Source organism: Pseudorca crassidens, chromosome 8 (assembly GCF_039906515.1).
Source record: "Pseudorca crassidens isolate mPseCra1 chromosome 8, mPseCra1.hap1, whole genome shotgun sequence".
Lineage (NCBI taxonomy): Eukaryota > Metazoa > Chordata > Mammalia > Artiodactyla > Delphinidae > Pseudorca > Pseudorca crassidens.
The window spans coordinates 20,913,556-20,930,609 of NC_090303.1; the positions used below are offsets into that span (position 1 = coordinate 20,913,556).

Genomic DNA, 17,054 nt, shown 5'->3' on the forward strand with positions numbered 1-17,054 from the left:
ACAGATCAAAAACAAGTATGCGCTAAGGCTAGATTAAGATTTTCTTAGAAATCCTACATCAGAAAATAAGGAATACCACAGGTGCAAAACACATTTAGTCCTTTGCAGACTCCTCTCATTTAAACAATTTTTACATAACTAATCACTTAACTTTTTCCTGTATTCATAAGCCTTAAGACGTTTCTTAATAATTATTCACACCTGAAGTTTTTCTTTATCTCCATCTTTGGAAAAACTGTCTTATGGTTGTATTGAAAATGCAAATTTATACTAAAGTACAAGAGATTTTATTATTTTAAGAAGGATTTTAAGACTCACGATACTAAATGCCACGTTGTAAAGTATAAAGTGTGACATTTTCCATTTTACACATAAGAGAAATATTATATGTAATTACAATTTGATGTTATATAAATTAGTTATGTATTTATTCCTTTTATAATTTATCAAAGAACTATCAGATACCATCTATCAATGTAAATGTCACTTAAATTATTTTCTTATTTAGTTATTATTCTTATCTAAAATTCTTAGAAAAGCATTTAGTTGTAGCTTATTAGAAGAGCAACTAGCTGTGCCTGTACGTGAACATTTCTCTTTCACATCATTTACCTAACATTATTTTGTGAATTTCAATGCTAGCAGTTTTGGATTTTATGATTTGGATTTTGAAATATGGAATAAAGATTATTCTGCAGACGGACAAGAACAATTATTCAAATGCTTTTATAAACATATAAGATGGTTCATATTATATTAAGTAGTAGCACTTTATAAATATTTGTTTAATGAATGAATGAGTTGGGCAAGACACACACATACGCACACACACACACACATATACACACACACACACTAGGTATGACTATAAATGAGAGTTTTCTATTTGTCCTAAGTTAATTGTAGAGTTTTAGAGTTTATTTTTTCCATATGTGTGTCATATGTGTAATAAACTCAGTGTGTATTTAAATGGATGCTTTGGTGTTAGCACAGTTGCTTGTAATTAGCTAAGTGAATTGAAATGAACGTACAGAAGTGCCAAACGAGAGTACTGTGGAAATGCCCTTTAAAAATATGCAGTAATTTTACGGCTACATTTAGTTTAACTATGCCTGTTAGGAGTTCTATTAATTATTGGTTATTAATGTTGATTTTGTCAGTTTACAAGCATAAGAGATGTATGATACATCTCTGTCACATAACATATAAAGATACATTACACATGAGTACCATGTTGAAAATTTGTAATATATTATCAATATGTTGAGTTGCAAATAAAAATATATATTTATGTTTTGGACACCTTTGGACACTCTGTAATTTGTTACATGAGTTCAAATTTTCTTTAGTTACGCTCAATCAAAACCACATTTTGGAGGAATTGGGGGGGACTTCATGATAAAAAGAAAAAAAAATCCAAGATAGAGTAATAAAAACAAAATAACTACAGGGCTTTTTAATGGTGTAAAGGCTTTAAACACCTGATTATATTGGAAAAAAATTACACATGTGTTTATTCCCTAAGCATCTGTGCATTTTATTATAACATATTTACCTGTATATGTGCTTAGGAGAATTACTAGGCTTACTTTTTCCAGCCTGGAAAAACTAATTAACATCCATATGTCAAAGAAAAAATTTCTTAGAACTTCTTTGAGAAGGTTGGGGATAATAAGTCCCCCAAAATGCTTTCTTTTAAGGTTAATCTTTGCTTAAATTTTAAAAAGTTATGGTGAGTTATAGACAAGGTAGTCTTTCTTTTAAAAAAGAAAGAACAAAAGGATAAAAATTGCTGAAAATCTGAACACCACTTTCCTATTCACATCACTTTAATAATTTATCGAGTGCAGGGCCAACAATATGAAATTTTCATGTATAAGTATCATCCAGCCTCATATAAAAGTAATACATGAAAAATAAGGGCAAAGATAAATCACAAATACCAGTAATTCTTGGCAACAGTTCTCTAAATTATAATAATAAAGTGCTAGTTATAAAGAAAAAAATAAGTATTTTTGGTTCTAGAAACTAAAGATTTTTATCATTATTTGTAGGAATTTTTAAAACTTCAGAATTACATTATGAAAGGCAAAAATGGATGACAAAAAGAAATCATTACTGCTTTAACTTCAATTGGGACTAAAAGTAGGGTAAATCAATGTAAAATTATGTTTTTCTTCTTTATATTCAAGATCACTAATTAAGAATTTGTGTTTAGCATAGATTGAACAGTTTTAAGGAGGTTTCAAAAATACTGTTCAGGATCTCATCTCAGGTGTTTATTCTGACCTAGGTCTCCAAGTCTCGGGAAGGGTTTTCACCTAAATAAGATATGTGAGATTCTACCCTGATTGTTAGTGTTTTCAGAAATGCTCAGTGGGGGAGGGGGCGGGGGGGGGAGAGAGAGAGAGAGAGAGAGAGAGAGGAGAGAGGAGAGAGGAGAGAGAGAGACAGAGATGGGGAGAGACAGAGGAAGAGAGAGACAGACAGCCCTGGGGCATAAAGGAGAGAGAAAGGCAATGTGGAGGGATGGAGAAACAAAAGATTTACATTCACCAAATGCTGTCATTTAAACTTACTTCCAAAGGGCTTAATTTTAAAATAATAAATTCACAAACACATTTGACTACATCCGTTTTATCTCCTAGGAAGAATTTAAAAGAGGGAAAAACCTCAGTGGCTCTCCTTTTATTACTGGTGGTGTGGGAAGATAAGACTTAGAGACTACATGTGGTTCAGCTGAATCTCTGAGTCTGTAATAAATATATCATAATAGTCTTCCACAGAGATGCTGGATCCCTCTTCCAGCTAGCAAAGAGCATTTTTACAGACCCTCGAAAATGTTTTAGTACATCATTAAATTTTGCATATAATGGGTTCCCTGCACCTGTCACAATTCCCAGATCATACTCACTTTTTCGTCTCCTTTCAGATGGAGACAAAGGTGGGAGGGCATTTGCCAGGGCGTGCTCCCCCTGTTTTCAGAGGTGGGCTGATCCAGGACTCTTTGACCTTTTTATTGTGATCTTTAGCTTAGTCCTCCATCACCCTGCATTTATTTAGTCCTCTGGGGAAGGCATTCTTTCTGCCTCCTTTGTCCCCCAAGGAACCGTACAAAGCCATATAAAATGAAAAAAAGGAGTAATAATAATAATTTTTTTTTAAAGGGCTGTGATGATTGGTACAGCAGATGTCAGGTTAAATGCATTCCATAGATCAGCCTGCTGGGCATACTCCCAGGACTATACCCATGCACCTGGGGCTTGGGAGTACCACCGTAGCAGTGCCTTCCAAGAGAAGGTCAAGCCCTGCCACTGTGTCAGCTCTTCCAGGAGATGAATGCAGTGTGTCCAGGATAAAAGGAGCATGGCTTCCATTTCTTAGAGCCACCTTTTACATGCCACGTAAGGTGCGGTTCTTAACCCACCCCCACTTTGTTTAAGCTTTCTCATGGGTAAAAGGGTATATTAATAGTAATTATTTCTTAGGGATATTGAAATGATCAAATAAGTTAATTCTTATAAGACTTACAACAGTACCTGGCATACAGTGCTCAAATATTGTTTAGCTGTGATGATGAGGATGATGATGATGAGGATGGAGGTGACTTAAATCTGAGGGTAAAATGCTCTTAGAGATGTGCTAGGTCAGCCATCTAGTAGAGACTTAGGGAAGCAGGAAGGGGTGAGTGAGGTTCATTTAGCATTGCTTCTCTAGAGACTGACACTAGGTGGGCAGCCATATCCTTCCTCATCATGCCTCTTTTGAGTAGCTGTTAGAGCACATAGGTAAGGCATGGGTGATCTCTCTCTACCCCTCACAGAGGGCTAACTGGAGTCTATTTGTTTGTGGTCTCATTATTTAAGATCTGTGTGTTTAGTTCACTGCTACTGATTCATGCACTCCCTCAGTGAATCCTGACCCCCAGTCATTTCTTTTACATATTTACTGGGATTTTTTTTCTCAGCTGTTGTTGGTTTGGGGATGTTATTGAAATGGCTGGCTTAACATTTGAAAACCACATAAAACCATGTCATAATGGAATTAATATATGTAATGAGAAGTAGTTCGAGGATTGTGTTCTTATAGACATTTTGAATGTAAATTATAATGTATTTTTAGATGGTCTCTATTTGGTACCAGGGCTAGTGGCACTTTAACTAAGGAAGAGTCAGTAGTTGAACACACCTTGTTGATGAAATTTTGTGGCAAATAAACTCAGTTGATTTCATTTTTAGAGTACTATGTTTGTTCCTCAGGCTCTTTAATCTGTTCTGTATTCAAAGGCAAATGAGTTTCTGTTCATAAGGCAAAATGTGGCAACATTTTTTTTTTAATATTGACAGTATTAGTTCTGGTGCTTTTCATTTTCAAAATATATAAAAATAAGAAATGGAAACTCTTTGCAATAGGTGCATCATCACTAATACTTAATTTCAGCATTTTTGCAAGTTGCTGTCCTCCTATGTTTGTTGTCTTGAAAAAGATGGAAACATCATTTCAGTTATTATAAAATATGTTTCTTTTCTGCGCATATTAAAGGTCTTTTGTATAAAGTAGTAATGGAATATGCTTGAAGTGATCAAAATTTAATTGCCCATAGAGTATTTGTAAGCCAGAAGCTTTAGGATGAAATGCAAACAGCATTAAATGTCTAAATTTATCTTCTTCCAGACTTTCATCTTACAGTGATTTTCTGGAAGAATGGTATTAGGGTCTTGTTGGGAACAGTTAATAGAAGCTGTAATAGATGATAACTGACTCTGTAATTAGTCATTTCAAGACAGAGGTACTCTTTGAGCCACTGATAAGAATTGAATTGTAAGGCTACATCATGTTTTCATTGAGCTGTCACAACCCAGCAATCCATATTCATAGACTCCCAGTGCTAAGCTCATTGCCAATTTAACACAGATGTGGGAGAGATATGTACAACCTCCTCAGCCTTTTGATCCCTTCTTATTTTTTATTTGAGGAAATAGCAGAGTAGCTTCACAGTGAGGATAAGGGTGTCTTAGTGACAAAATTATCAGATTAATTTGGTATGTACATAAAATATGTATATATATATATACACACATATATATATTCACGCACAAAGTACATATATGCAAAAGAATCACTCTTACAGTTAAATGTAAAATTCAACAAAAATTTTCCTAGATATTTCTGATTTTTGAGCACTACAGTAAAAATACTGCATTGATTTTTATTTTTGTTTCCATTCAGGAGGAACCTCTATTTTCACTTTCCTCAATGAATAACACTGGTCCCTTTTTTCAGTAGAAGAGATGGAGATTTTACACTTTTAGTTACATTGGCTATACTATATTCTCAGTGATATTTTATTTTTATGTTATTTTATGTTGTAACAAATATTTCTGTATGGTTGAATTTCTAAAAATTATTTATTTAAAATTTTATACAATTTTTAAAGGTTACTTTCCATTTACAGTTATTCCAAAATATTGGCTATATTTTCCTGTTGTATAATACATCCTTGAGCCTAACTTACACCCAGTAGTTTGTACCTTCCACCCCCCATCCCTATATTGCCCCTCCCCCTCCCCCACTGGTAACCACCAGTTTGTTCTGTATATCTGTGAGTCTGCTTCTTTTATGTTATATTTACTAGTTTGTTGTATTTTTTTAGATTCCACATATAAGTGATATCATACAGTATTTATCTTTCTCTGTCTGACTTATTTCACTTAGCATAATGCCCTCTAAGTCCATCTATGTTGCTGCAAATGGCAAAATTTCATTCTTTTTTATGGCTGAGTAGTATTCCATTGTATAGATATACCACAGCTTCTTTATCCATTCATCTGTCAGTGGTCACTTAGGTTGTCTCCATGTCTTGGCGATTATAAATAATGCTGCTAGTAACATTAGGGTGCATGTATCTTTTCAAATAAGTATTTTTGTTTCTTTTGGATATTGTATGGTTGAATTTAACAAGCTTTTTTTTTTTTTTTTTGGTACACGGGCCTCTCACTGTTGTGGCCTCTCCCGTTGCGGAGCACAGGCTCCGGACGCGCAGGCTCAGCGGCCATGGCTCACGGGCCCAGCTGTTCCGCGGCATGTGGGATCTTCCCAGACCGGGGCATGAACCCGCGTCCCCTGCATCAACAGGTGGACTCTTAACCACTGCGCCACCAGGGAAGCCCTGAATTTAACAAGCTTTGATTGAGCTCTTCCTGTGGACCAGGCTCTGTGGAAGGTGGAATGTGTCAAGTATTCCATATTTTTGAGAGCTATGGGGTCACGGAGGGGAGAGAGGGAGCTTTCCCTAAGAGGTCAGAAGAGACTTCATGAGAGAGATGGCATTTGAGCCTGCGCCTGAGGAATGGGTAGGATTTTAACAAAAGGAAACAAGGGAAGTCATTCTAGGTGAAGGTACCCTTTAAAGAAAGGCAAGGAGGGCTTCCCTGGTGGTGCGGTGGTTAAGAATCCACCTGCCAATGCAGGGGACACGGGATTGAGCCCTGGTCCGGGAAGATCCCAAATCCTGGGGAGCAACTAAGCCCGTGCGCCACAACTACTGAGCCTGCATGCCACAACTACTGAAGCCCGCACGCCTAGAGCCCGTGCTCCACAACAAGAGAAGCCACCGCAACGAGAAGCCCGTGCACCACAACGAAGAGTAGCCCCTACTTGCCGCAACTAGAGAAAGGCCGTGCGCAGCAACAAAGACCCAACACAGCCAGAAAGGAAGGAAGGGAGGGAGGGAGGGAGGGAGGAAGGGAGGGAGGGAGGGAGGGAGGAAGGGAGGGAGGGAGGGAGGAAGGAAGGAGAGAGGGAAGTAAAGAACATGTTCTAGTTTAAATGGATCAAAGGGTGTTTTCAGCTGAAATGGGGAAAATTGACTGGAGAGACTGGTTATGGCCACAACCTGAAGGACTTTGAAATCACACTGAATATAAGATTGTAATCTGTGAATGATAGGAAGCTAGAGATGTTTGTTGAACAAGGGAATTATGTGATCTGATAAGACACATTTGCTTTCTGATCATAGGTAATAATATACTTGCTTTATTTCTTCCCTAAAATGTACTGATAGGTTCAAAATACTACTTGCAATCCATAATATATGTATTGCTTTTTTTCTCTATAATTAAAGTAGCTAGTTCTCCATACAGCAGTTTAATGTGAAAATATAAAAGATAGAAAAATTGACTCTAAGGAAAAAAAAAGTCTTCTGGGGAAGAATTTTATAAATTTACCATGAAAATTTGTAAAACCATGGAAAGAAGTAGATCATAAGGCAGACTGAATTCTTTAAGTAAGTGTTTACCTATTTAAAGTCATTACATTATTATTTGATGATTTTTACATAAACCGTTGCTGTCTGAAGTGGGTAACTGGTGGCTCCAATACCACGGTGGCGATAAATTTGCATAAAATAACTAGAGTTGTTAGGATATCAGATAGACTTTATAAACATTTTGTCAATAGGGAACTAGTTCTAAATACCTCTTTTTGCTTTTCTATTTAATAAAACCCAAATTACAGTGTTAACACAGCTCTTGGCTCATAGAAGGTATACAGTTTTTAAAGTCTGAATGTATTACGTACTTTGCAGTGCTTTTTGTTTTTTTGTTTTGTTTTGTTTTGTTTTTTGTGGTATGTGGGCCTCTCACTGTTGTGGCCTCTCCCGTTGCGGAGCACAGGCTCCGGATGCTCAGGCTCAACGGCCATGGCTTACGGGCCCAGCCACTCCGCAGCATGTGGGATCTTCCCGGACCGGGGCACGAACCCGTGTCCCCTGCTTCGGCAGGCGGACTCTCAACCACTGCGCCACCAGGGAAGCCCTTGCAGTGCATTTTTACTGTTTGGGTTAGTTTGCTCATCCTAAGTGCATTTATAAGTGTATTTATACTAAACTCCTTTCTTTCCCTCAACTTTTTAATATGAAATTTTCCTGAAACAAAGGAGACTAGCACAACAAACATCTGTATACCCCCTACCTAGATTCAGCAATTATTCATATAATACATTTCTTTTTAAGTGAATTGCTAAAATATTATTTGTTCCCTACTTAGCATATTAGTTAGAACATTTGGCTGATAATCTTGGAAAGAAAATGAAGGGTTTGCTTATCAACTGGGCTAGTTAAATATCAGTTAGATACAGGTATTCCTAACAGTTATTTATCTTAAAGGCAGTTCAAATATAAATATTTTGTGCAATTGTTCTCCATGCTAATGTACCCAAGTATACATATTTTAACTATAACTTCTATTTACAAAAAGGTAGTTTCATATACAAATATTTTTAAAGGGAACGTTTTTAAATGACATTAGCTTTGGAACATTTTAAATTATGCTGTTGAGACTATACCATTCTGAATCAGGGTATCAGAAACTTACAAAAATCGCTGTAATCTGAATTAGTACTATGTATTTTACATTCTACAATTAGTATATCTATTTTGTCTACCACATATGCAATCCTATGATTCATGTATAGTTTATTTAAAATAGTAGACAACAGGTATCTATATTTAATCAACTTGAGCCAAATATTATAACCATGAAAATTGTAAGTTTTCTTTCTAGTTCATATGCATATTAAAATAATTTTACATTCAGAAATGTGAGCTTCAATTTTATTTTCTGTCAGTAGCCATATTAGTGCTGTGTATAGTAAACTTTTCCTTTAATTTGTCATACATCACCCTTCCACTTTCAAGAAGTTTATTCCAGTTGCCTGGATGGCAGCAGTTGGTGGATGCAAGTGATGAGCTAAGAGTAGAGAAGCTAAAATAGTGCTTGGAGGGTGAGGCCCAGTGGAGTTAGAAGAAGGGAAGTCAAGATGCAGCATGTAGGTAGAGTAAGAGTCAGTGCAGGTTGGAGATCCTATGACGCTTGGTAGGAAGGAATCAGGAAAATCTCAGAAGGTAAGATGAGGGAAGAGGCCCCAAAGGAAAACCGAATTCTGCAGAAGCTAATGATGCAGAATTACACAGGTAAAGAGAGCTTCAGAGCACCACACTGAGCAGCCTCGATGTCGGAAATAATTATTTGTTTCTGTGGAGTTTTGTGTGTGTGCGTGTTTTTAGGAAACCCTGACAGACTAACTGGGGGCTACAGGTAGAGATAAGAGGAAACATTTGATGAAAGGGAGAGAATAGGGCAGAGAGAAGGAAGTCCCTCACATTGTTTCAAAGTCAAAGTGCCTTGGTGTAAAGTTTTTGTTGTCTTACTCAGATTGCTCATGGATTTGCTCCAGTGCTCTCGTCGATTTAAACATGTGGGCTGCAGACATTCTGACGTTTCCTACAAGCTAGCAGGGAATCAAAACTGTGTCAGGTGTTTCTTAAATACAGAAGTTAGACCGATTATCTTTTTGAGTAAAAGGGACCTGGTGCCCAGAAGATATCTCTTTAATTCCGTAAGAGTCTGAGCAACATTTCCTCTTTCTTGAAAACAGAGACCAATTTCTAACCAGTTCACGTATGGATTATGCATTACATCTGTTTAGAGGAGGAAAGGGAATGCTTGCTCCACAGTGTCAAGAGTGGAGACTTTTTCCAAAGGCAAATCTCATTTTTTCCCTAAAAAGTAAATTCCCAACTCCAGCAGGCAGAAAAATAGATGATAATCAATTCATTTTTAACAGGGAACTCTTTCTTTAGATGATGTCTATAAACATACAGTATCTGAGAATGTATGTATACTGAAGTTGGTTTGCCATTTTAACAAATGTCTTTGGCTGGTCTCTGAGTCAGTTTCCATCTGCATTGATCTGTCTTGCACTGTGGAAAATGTTTTAAATATAGAAATAGCCAATTTTTCTCTGTTCTTTTTTTTTTCCCATGTGGCTTCTCCAAGTGGGATTCATCTGACAGACAAAGTCTGGGATTCACAACATACTTTTCCTCTAGAAACAAGTTGAAGATAAGACAACCTGGCTTCACTTTTCTATGAATGAGCTATTCATGAATATTTCCATGCATATTTATCGAACACCCAAAAGTATCAGGAATTGTTTCAGGTACTTGAGATATATTACTGAAAGAAACACTCAGGATACCTGCTTTGATGGAGTTTACATTCTACAGAATGAGACTGACAATAAACATAATCAACAAAAAATACTTTAAGTAAATATATCAGTGTTAGAAGGTGATAATTATAGAAAAAAAGTGGGGGTGAGGAAGTTAGAACAAAATATGGGGCATTGGAAATGTGGATATTGTAGAGACCGGGGACTGGGGGGCTGTTTGTGATTTTAAATACTGTGGTTAAGGCAGGCCTCATTGAGAGGGTGACATCTGAGTTGACTTGAAAGAGGTGAGGGAATTGGCCCTTCACATATCTGCAGAAAGAGAGTCCCAGGCAGAGAGGAAAGAGCTAGTGCAAAGGCTTGGCATATCTGAATAACAGCAAGGAGGCTAGTGTGCCTGGAGTGGGGTGAGTCAGGAGGAAAGCAGAAGGTCATGGGAACAGAGATGGCACGGAGGCAGATCACATAGGACCTTGTTGGCCACTGTAAAGACTTTGAGAGCATTGGAGAGTTGTAGGCAGGGGAGTGACATGATTGGATGTCTAAAAAGAATTCCTCTGACTCTTACACTGAGATTAGGCTGTAGAGAGAGGATAGAACCAGGAAGACCAGATTGATGTCTAATGCAACAACGGGAGAGATGATGGTAGCTCAGAACAGTGTGGTAAGTGGTCAGATTCTGGATATGATCAGAAGGCAGAGCCGGCAGGATTTACTGATGACCTGCATTCAGGGTATGGGAGAAGGTGATTCCAAAATTGACTTAGAGGTTTTTGGCCTGAGTAGCAGGAACAACGGTGCTGCCATCAGCAGAGCTGCGGAAGGCTGCAGGAGATGCAGGTTTGCAGGGTGGAGTGGGTGTTCAGTTTTGGTCGTGTTGAAGTTGAGACGTCTTGCGGACATCCAAGCGGGGGTGTTGAGCAGAAGCTTGATATATATCTGGAGTATATTTATAAAGAGGTCTGGACTGGAGATAGAAATTTGAGAGTAGTCAGCTTATGGAAGGTATTTAAAGCCAAGAGTCTCTAAGAGTAGTAAGTGTTTTTCTTACGAATTTCTTTTTTTTTCCAAGTCATTTAATGTTTAGAAACGATTTCTCGCATATTTAAGCCCACCTGCCCTTGAGGTTACCAAATAATAGGTAATCACATCACTACTAGGAATAGAACCAAGCAGAGAGAAAACCTTGCTCAGTCTGACATAGCAAATATTGGGAATGAAGTCCAGTTCTCTTATTCATGGGCTGTTTTCACTAGACCTTGCTGCTTCAGCACCCAAGAATCTAAGTAAAGAAGAGAACTGATCTGAAGCAGGCTCCTCTTACGGTGTGTGGAAGAGTTAAGATAGAATTTGCTTCATCCTCTGGGTCTGGAGAGGCACTGGGTGGTAGGTGAGAGGGGGAGGTGTGGAAAGGATTAACAGTCTGGCTGGATATCTAAGGGGCACAGTAGACCTTGGCCATGCTCAGTTTCCAGATGAGTCACAGGCCACCCAGATAGCTTACTAGATGTACATCTCTAAGCTATTGAAACTTCCCTAGATATGTGCAAGCCACCAATAAATTGAATTTATCAATTGTCATGGTAGACATGGCAGGGCTTATGTTTTGCTGGGAGGGACATAGCTGTTTGAGGCCAGAGCTGAATAGCTGAGTAGAAGAAAAATTGAGAGCTGCCATGCATGGTTCTTTTCTTTCTCAGCCACTTCTCCGAGAGTGTTTAGCGTCTGTTTTAAATTAGCATTGAACAGATGCTTGAAGAGTATCTTTTGGAAAGACAGTTAAACTAATCACAAGCTGGGGATACTCATTTATCTTGGGCCCATTTGAGATCACAGCTCAGACTTGAGTGGACTGTGGTTGGAAATGAAGTAGTGGGTGGGAAGGGTACATGGAGAATCCTGGCAGGCAGTAGGACTCAGATGTGGGTAGTCCAATGATTGGACATACCCAGGCATCTGGCGAGGGAGGTGCCAGGAGGTCTGTACAGGACCCCAGTTCTCAGGAAGGGAGGAGCAAAGCAGGGCTTCCAGGTCTGAAAAAGGGCAGGGAAAGGTAACTGACTTTTATTGATTCATTACTGTGTTCATGGTCGTGTGTTAAGGATCTAGATACATTGATAGATAATATGTATTTGTCTTTATTTCTTACAGTAGACCTGATAGTATTATGATTCCCTTTTGTATATGGGGAGTCCATGACTCACGCTAAGGTCACACCCTGGACAAAGGTAGAAAGAGGTGAGACTCAAATTCAGTTTTGCCTCAATCCCAAACACATAAAACCCTTACATTTTTCAGAATCTTGGAAACAGGAACCAGAGTAGAAGCATAAAGGAATGCAGAGGAGTCCAGAGGGGCTGCATTTGTGCATTAACGTGGGATTGGTGCGATCCTGCTGGAGTAGAGTGGAGTGGATTGAGAGGAAGTAGGTAAAAGCGAGGTCCCGTGGGTCCACAGTAAGACTCTGCAGCTTGGGTCTGATTTGCTGTGAAGGACAATCTGAGACACAGCACTTGAGTTCAGTGGTTAGTATAGGCAACTTAACAGGAAGTAACCTAATTCTCAACCTCCTGGATGGGGCACAGAAGCAGTTTAAGCACTTTTTACCTCACTGAACCAAAGAATGAAGGCAGCAATACAACCATCTGTGGGAATCTGGGATAAGCAAAACAGGGGGCCGACGACTAGGGTGTTACTCTACAGATGAGGAACTTTAGACTCTGAGAGGTGAAGTGGTTTTGCTGGAGAACAGGGAGCAGTAGATGAGGGCCCAGTACCAGATCTCATCCCTTATCTGGCCTAGGGCTTCACCCACGGTGCCATAGGTGACACCTCCTGGCTGCCTTTGGCCCTCTTCCTCGCTAGTAACGGTGATATTGACTCCTGTAGCTTTCATTTTGCTTTTCAAATACTCATAATGCATGTGAATAATGTGGGAAAGAGGTTATTAAACAAAAATTTAGCCACGGCCACTTTGCCACTTTGGGATTTGGTGGGGGGTGGTAGGTGTAGGGCAGGGAGAAAATGGGAGACAAGCCAGGTAAACAGCATCAAAAAGGTTCCAATGTCATCACATGGTCCTGGACAAAGTTCTTAATTGCTCTGTGTCACAGATTCCTCACTTGTATGCTGAGAATGATAACAGTACCCCCTTTATAGAGATGTTTTGTTAATGAAATGAGATAATACATGTAAACTACTTATCTCAGTGCCCTGCTGAATGGTTTTCATGTGGTTTATATGCCAGCACTCAAAATACTAGCTATTATCTTATTAAAGGATACGGAGATGATTTATTCCAACATCCAATGCCATTTTGGGGGTAGCATGATGTCAGGCTGTTCTGTTGATACATGTGTCTTATTTATGTTTTATAATATGGATGTTTCAAACCATTCCACTCTACTTACTGGATTTCCTGGAGTTTAATTTAAACATTCTCATCACAGTTAATGTCACTCTGGTCATTCTCCTTACTGCCGGCAAGCATTTATGACAGCCTTGTACTGTGTACTACCAAAATAATATTACCTTCTCCTGGCTGCTTCCTACAAATGCCTTCATCTTGATGTAATAAAGGCAATGCAGGAGAAAAAATTATTATGTCAAGGAGGAAATTATGATCAACTTTTAGGGTGGTGAGCAAGATACAATTTTTTAATAAGCCAAACCTGAGTAGTGTACAAGATACACTTAATTTGACTCTTTTTTCCCCAGGAACATCCTGATTTTCTGGTTGTAAAACCATTTGGACTCCTCTTGTAGACTTTGTTCTAAAAGTTAAAGCATGTAGTGGTCTTCTTTTCCTGTTCTCAAAGGGAGAAGGGCTGACTGTCTTCATGCAAATCAGTCCGCTTTTGTTGAAAGACTCCGGGGGACTCATCTATGAAACATAGAGTAACAATAAGAAATGCAGTGCAGCTTACTATTCTGCTTTCAGCTGATGTAAGATTGTTCCCCACAGTATTGAATATTAAAATAAATAAGAGTGTTTCATCACAGTGCCAAAACTCCAGCAATGCCTTTGACTGCCTTCAGGGGTGGTGATGGAGGTGGAGAAACTGACTATTCAGTACTACATTATTTTCCAATGATTTTGCACATAGCTAGGGAAAGTGTAAATGAGTGCAGAAAGGTGGGACTGATGTACTAAATTTAGGACCAGCAATTACAGACATTGGAGTTCTGAGCTTTTGTTTTTTTCTTTTTCCTCCTCTGTAATTTCTAATATAAAGAAAATACTGAGTAGGGATAGTATAAAAATAATTTGTTAATAATGAGTAAAGATTGTTTTGACAATGTCTAACACTTCAGAAATGTATCTCATTATTCTGACTGTATTAATTAAGGTTTCTTTTTTTCCCCTGTATTTCAGTGACAATTTCAACAAGCACCTTCTTTGATGGCTTACTGGTGACAGGACTATACACATCTACAAGTGTTCGGGCTTCACAGAGCATCAGAGGGTCCAGTGCTTTTGGATTTGGTAAGCTATCCTGACATAAGAAACCCATGACTGTCTACATTTTATACAGTTACAGGTCTTATTTTTTGAAATATCTGTTTTAAAAGTATTTGACATTTATTATTTCAGAAAAAATAATCTGAAGTGATATTTGTGTGTTTGCTTGAAGTTAGGTGAATTGAAATAAATCATGTAAATATGCAACCAACCATGAGCTTGGTGTTACCGTCTTTCTACCCTCTCTCCGTGTACTACTGCTATTACACTTGGTCCTATGGGGTTTGAGTAGATTCCTGTGTTCTGTCATTTAGGTTGCTGAAATTGGAATTCATTCTGATGCCCATGCATCTATTCAGTAGCCTGTTTTTATAAACAGTTCTTAAAATCCTGAATAGATGAAAAGTGTCACATTGTTTGGCAAGTAAGCATCGCACACAGTGGAAGATAGCAATAATTGTTGAAATGATTACATTCTGTGAGTATTCATAAAATAATGTGATTTAATATTTGAAATACTTATATGGAGTCTTTGTCCTTAAACCAGAGACCTGGAGGGTTACTTAAGTGGAGAGGCAGAAGGCTACATGATGGTCACTGATCACAGAGGATTCTCGATTTGGAAATCTATAGTTTACCCATAATTCGATAAACATGCCGAGCTGAAATTAAGTAGACCCTTTACAGCATCAAAAATGCAAATTTAACATATCAATTTATATAAGACATGAAATCACTGATCCTACTCTAAGATTAGAAAACTGCACAAGACTTCCTCCATTGATGTGAGAAAGACAAAATTGCATTATCTAAAGCAGCCACGTGTTCAACGTTTTATTTTTTCTGGGATACTTATTAAATAAATAAATTTTACCTACTTTTGATATATGAAAGAACATCTCGTCTATGTTGAGTCCCAGCAGAGCTCTGCCCAGATAACTCACTGCTTGATGTCAGAGCAATAATATTGAGGCTGCATTGTTACCCTGCTGGCCCAAGATGAGGTTCACAGCCTCAGGGCTTAAAGGAACCTAGAAGTCATTTAATAATCCTGTTAAAATTATTTGACATTGAGGATTTGCCCCATTTTAGATACCAAATAAGCTTTTATAATCTGTTGGTAACTACTTGTAAGGTCTAATCCTTAAGAAAAAAAATTTAAGTCTAAAAATTCCACTCTTTTAGCCTCACCCTTTCTGTGCTCTGTAGAAGTGAAAGGTCAGCTTACAATCATATATATAATATGTGTACATAAATATATAACATACTACGTGTTATGTTACAATAGGATTTCCAAGTAGGGTTACCAGATTTAACAAATAAAAATGTACAAGACATTGGTTACATTTAAATTTTAGATAAAAACGTTTTTAGGATAAGTATGCAGTATTTGAGATAAGATGTCCTGGGTTCTACCTTAACCCAATTAAATCAAAACCTCTGGGAGCCCGGCTTGGCATTGGCTCCCAGGTGATTCTAATGTTTACCCAGAGTTGAGAACCACTGTACTGGATCAGTCCAGGGTCCAGCATCTTCAGCATCCCTGGGAACTTGTAAATATAGAGTTCCTGGCCTTGCTCCAGACTCAGAGAATCAGATACTCTGGGGGGCTGAGGTGCAGGCATCACTTTTTAATAAGGACTCCAGGTGATTTTGATACACACTAAGTTTTAAGAACCACTCATCTACATTAGTTAAATGGGAGAGACATTATTTAAATAACCATGTAAATATGTAATAGTAAATCTTGCTAGGGGCTAGGCAGGAAAGGTACTGAGTGCTGGGAAAGGGCGTGACAGAGAAAGGAGATCTAGTCTGGAGTAAAATGACATGTAGTTTGGAAAGGCTTTCCTGGGGCAGTGGTATTGAGCTGAGATGTGAAGGATGAGTAGGAATTATTTCCCTAAAGGTCTGTGGAATGTGGGACACAGCATACCTGAAGAAGAGAACAGTAGATGCAAAGGCCTCAGGGTGGGAAGAGGCTGGCTGTGTTCTAGGAATGGAAAGAAAACCTTGGAGTGGCTGACCTGGAACCAAGAGGGCAAGAGATAAGGCTGGAGAGGACACCAGGGCCAGATCGTTCGAGATCTTAAGCAGAGAGTGCCATTGAGGGTTTTGAGCTGAGGAGATCACTCTGGTGTCAGTGTGGAGAACAAACTGTCGGGTCCAGCAGTGGATGCAGAAAGACTGTTCTGTGGTTAAAGGTCTGATGTGACAAGGCACGGAAGGAGTTCAGGTGCAGGCTGGCATCAGCCAAGCCTGGACTGGAAGGAACATATTAGGGGGGGATAAGAGTGGGCCGTGCAGTCAGGCAGACCTGCTTGCAGATCCATACCCCGACCTTCGTTAGGCATGTGCCTCAGCCACGTTGCTTAACTTCTCTAAGCTTAAGTTCCTCATCTATGAAATGCTGATGACAATGGCAAAATACTCAGTAAAACTAGGTGTTCCAAAATTATAAATCTCGATACCTGAAGCAGCTGCTGCTGAAGTCTGAGCTGAAACCTGAAGTCTCATTCCAGGACTTGCATATACTTCCTTTGGTGGGGGTGAGGAGGAAGCACACAGACACAAACAGGTC

The 17,054-nt window shown here is 38.6% G+C and overlaps 1 protein-coding gene across 4 annotated transcripts in view; it reads left to right on the forward strand.

Moving 5' to 3' along the window:
- Positions 1 to 17,054, forward strand: part of RELN (reelin) — a 521,022-nt gene that overhangs the window by 64,571 nt on the left and 439,397 nt on the right. For all 4 annotated transcript variants that reach the window (XM_067745999.1, XM_067746000.1, XM_067746001.1 and 1 more), the window contains exon 2: positions 14,387 to 14,497. In XM_067745999.1, coding sequence (XP_067602100.1) covers positions 14,387 to 14,497 — 111 coding nt within the window. The remainder of the gene's footprint in view (positions 1 to 14,386; positions 14,498 to 17,054) is intronic.